This window comes from Austrofundulus limnaeus, unplaced genomic scaffold, assembly GCF_001266775.1.
Source record: "Austrofundulus limnaeus strain Quisiro unplaced genomic scaffold, Austrofundulus_limnaeus-1.0 Scaffold452, whole genome shotgun sequence".
Lineage (NCBI taxonomy): Eukaryota > Metazoa > Chordata > Actinopteri > Cyprinodontiformes > Rivulidae > Austrofundulus > Austrofundulus limnaeus.
This window is the reverse complement of record NW_013952854.1, coordinates 267,591-269,502: the sequence shown is the minus strand read 5'-3', so window position 1 is coordinate 269,502 and position 1,912 is coordinate 267,591. Positions and strand designations below refer to the sequence as shown.

The following is a 1,912-nucleotide window of genomic DNA, read 5'->3' as shown; positions in this document are numbered from 1 at the left end:
ATATTTTATCATTTAATTTGTGAACCTTTTAAAAAAGGACTAAACTGCGCAGTGGACCTGATAAATACTTACAGGTTTTATATGTCCACACCTTGCTGCTGTCACTGTACACCTTATTCCATTCTGTGAAGCTTCTCATGCTGATCATGTATACTGTATCTGAATCCAGGTCTTTACCATTTATTACATGGTACTGCAGGTCCTCATCCTTAGCTGGTTTGACAAGTGGAGATACCTGGTACAGGAAAATAAATGTTAAAAAATAAGAGAGAGAGAGATTGATGAATTGGTCTAGTTTCAAACAAACCACCTCACCTGGTTCGTCTTGTCTCCTTGCTTATAAAAAGTCACTTCAGCAGTAATCCGAGGATTTAACCATTCTTTCATGTTTGTTTTCCACCTGACCTCCACGTTTCCATTGGATTCTTTCACTGAGACAATTGTTGGAGTGTTAGCTTTAACTGTAACAACAGAAGAAAGGAAAGTTAAACTTTAACCTGCTCTGAGAATATCTGAAAAAGCAGAAGATGTTTTATAAAACTCAACATACAGCTCTCTGTGGTGTTCACAATTTTCACCTCCACCTCTTTGTTTCCTCTGCAGACCTTCACAGTATAAATTTCATTAAAAGTCAAAGTTAATTTCTTAGAGCAGCAGCACTTATTGTTGCACTGCTGAAGAGGGCAGGAGTATTTCCTGTGGAGAAGAAAACTTTCTGTTAGATCTTTAACATCAACACAATAAAAAAAACTTAAAACATGAGGAAAATGTTAAATAAAACCAACTCACTTTTCATCAAAGTCATCCTGGATGGTTAATTTGTACTCAGAACAGTTTTTCACCTCAAATTGGCAAAGCATGCTTTCTATGTCATGGTTACAGTCAAGATTAAGTTTTACATCACCTCCTGTACAAAACAAACATTACAAAATATTAGTTTATTACTCCTCTATGGATGAGTTATATATAAAAAAGTCCACCCTAGTTACCAAAGACGAGATGCGCGTTCACGCAGAGTCCAAAAAGAAGCAGTGGGAGGAAAGCCATTCTTCTGTCTGCTGCTCTTTTAAAGTAAAATCCCCCCAAAATTAGATAATTTCCTTGAATTAATATCGCATGGTTATTTAGATTAAAAGTTTTGTGTCGACAGTCTCCTCTGCGGTTTACAGGCGGAGTGAATGAAAGCGCCTCGAACTCTTCCTGGCTGTTTTTCTGGATTACACTTCTGAGGAACTTTGTTCCTCCTCCTCCTCCTCGGTTTCCCGTAAGAGAGGAGAGGAGACGTCACATGGGCTCTGCAGATCAAAAACATCACTTTTCTGGTAAAGAAAAAGCACAGGACTCATTCAAAGCCGACACGCGCCAAGTCAGAGGTGGCATTAGAAAAAAAAAACAGTGGTGCGTTTAAGTGCACGGAGCAACAACTGCTGTTAGGGGATACAGGCACAGATACAGGAGAAACCATACGGACTGGCGCTGCTTCTGCGGCCGCCATCTTGGATGGGTGCCTGTCACGCTCCCAGCGCATTTATTTATATTGAGAAAGCTGTTCATCTGCCTAAAAATAAAAAATAAAAACGCTACTCGATTTTTTTTTTTTTTTTTGGTGCATCAGCAGCAAAGTGACAGGAAGTTCACACAGGGTGAACATATTTTGTATGAATTAGAAATAAAGAGCATTTTAAAGCATTTAAAGAAAACACATTTTGTAATAAAGAAATATGTTTGATTGTTCCTTTGAAGTTATTTCTCTTTAACACAATCTTAATTATTTACACAGCAATAACACAAGAATTTATACATACGTATATTTGTTTTATTGTGCTTTGAATGCACACGTGTGTACCTGTTTATATTGTATATATATATACGTATATTTATAATAATAAATGTGACCCATCACATCGAAATG

General features: G+C 37.2%; 1 protein-coding gene across 2 annotated transcripts in view; it reads right to left on the bottom strand.

Moving 5' to 3' along the window:
- Positions 1-1,464, bottom strand: part of LOC106529565 (uncharacterized) — a gene marked incomplete in the record, with an annotated part of 14,829 nt that extends 13,365 nt beyond the window's left edge. Inside the window, 5 exon segments of one of the 2 annotated variants that reach the window (XM_014025031.1) lie at positions 73-235; positions 316-461; positions 551-696; positions 790-907; positions 990-1,464. In XM_014025031.1, coding sequence (XP_013880485.1) covers positions 73-235; positions 316-461; positions 551-696; positions 790-907; positions 990-1,047 — 631 coding nt within the window. 2 annotated transcript variants of the gene reach the window in all.
- Between the last annotated feature and the right edge of the window lie 448 nt (positions 1,465-1,912).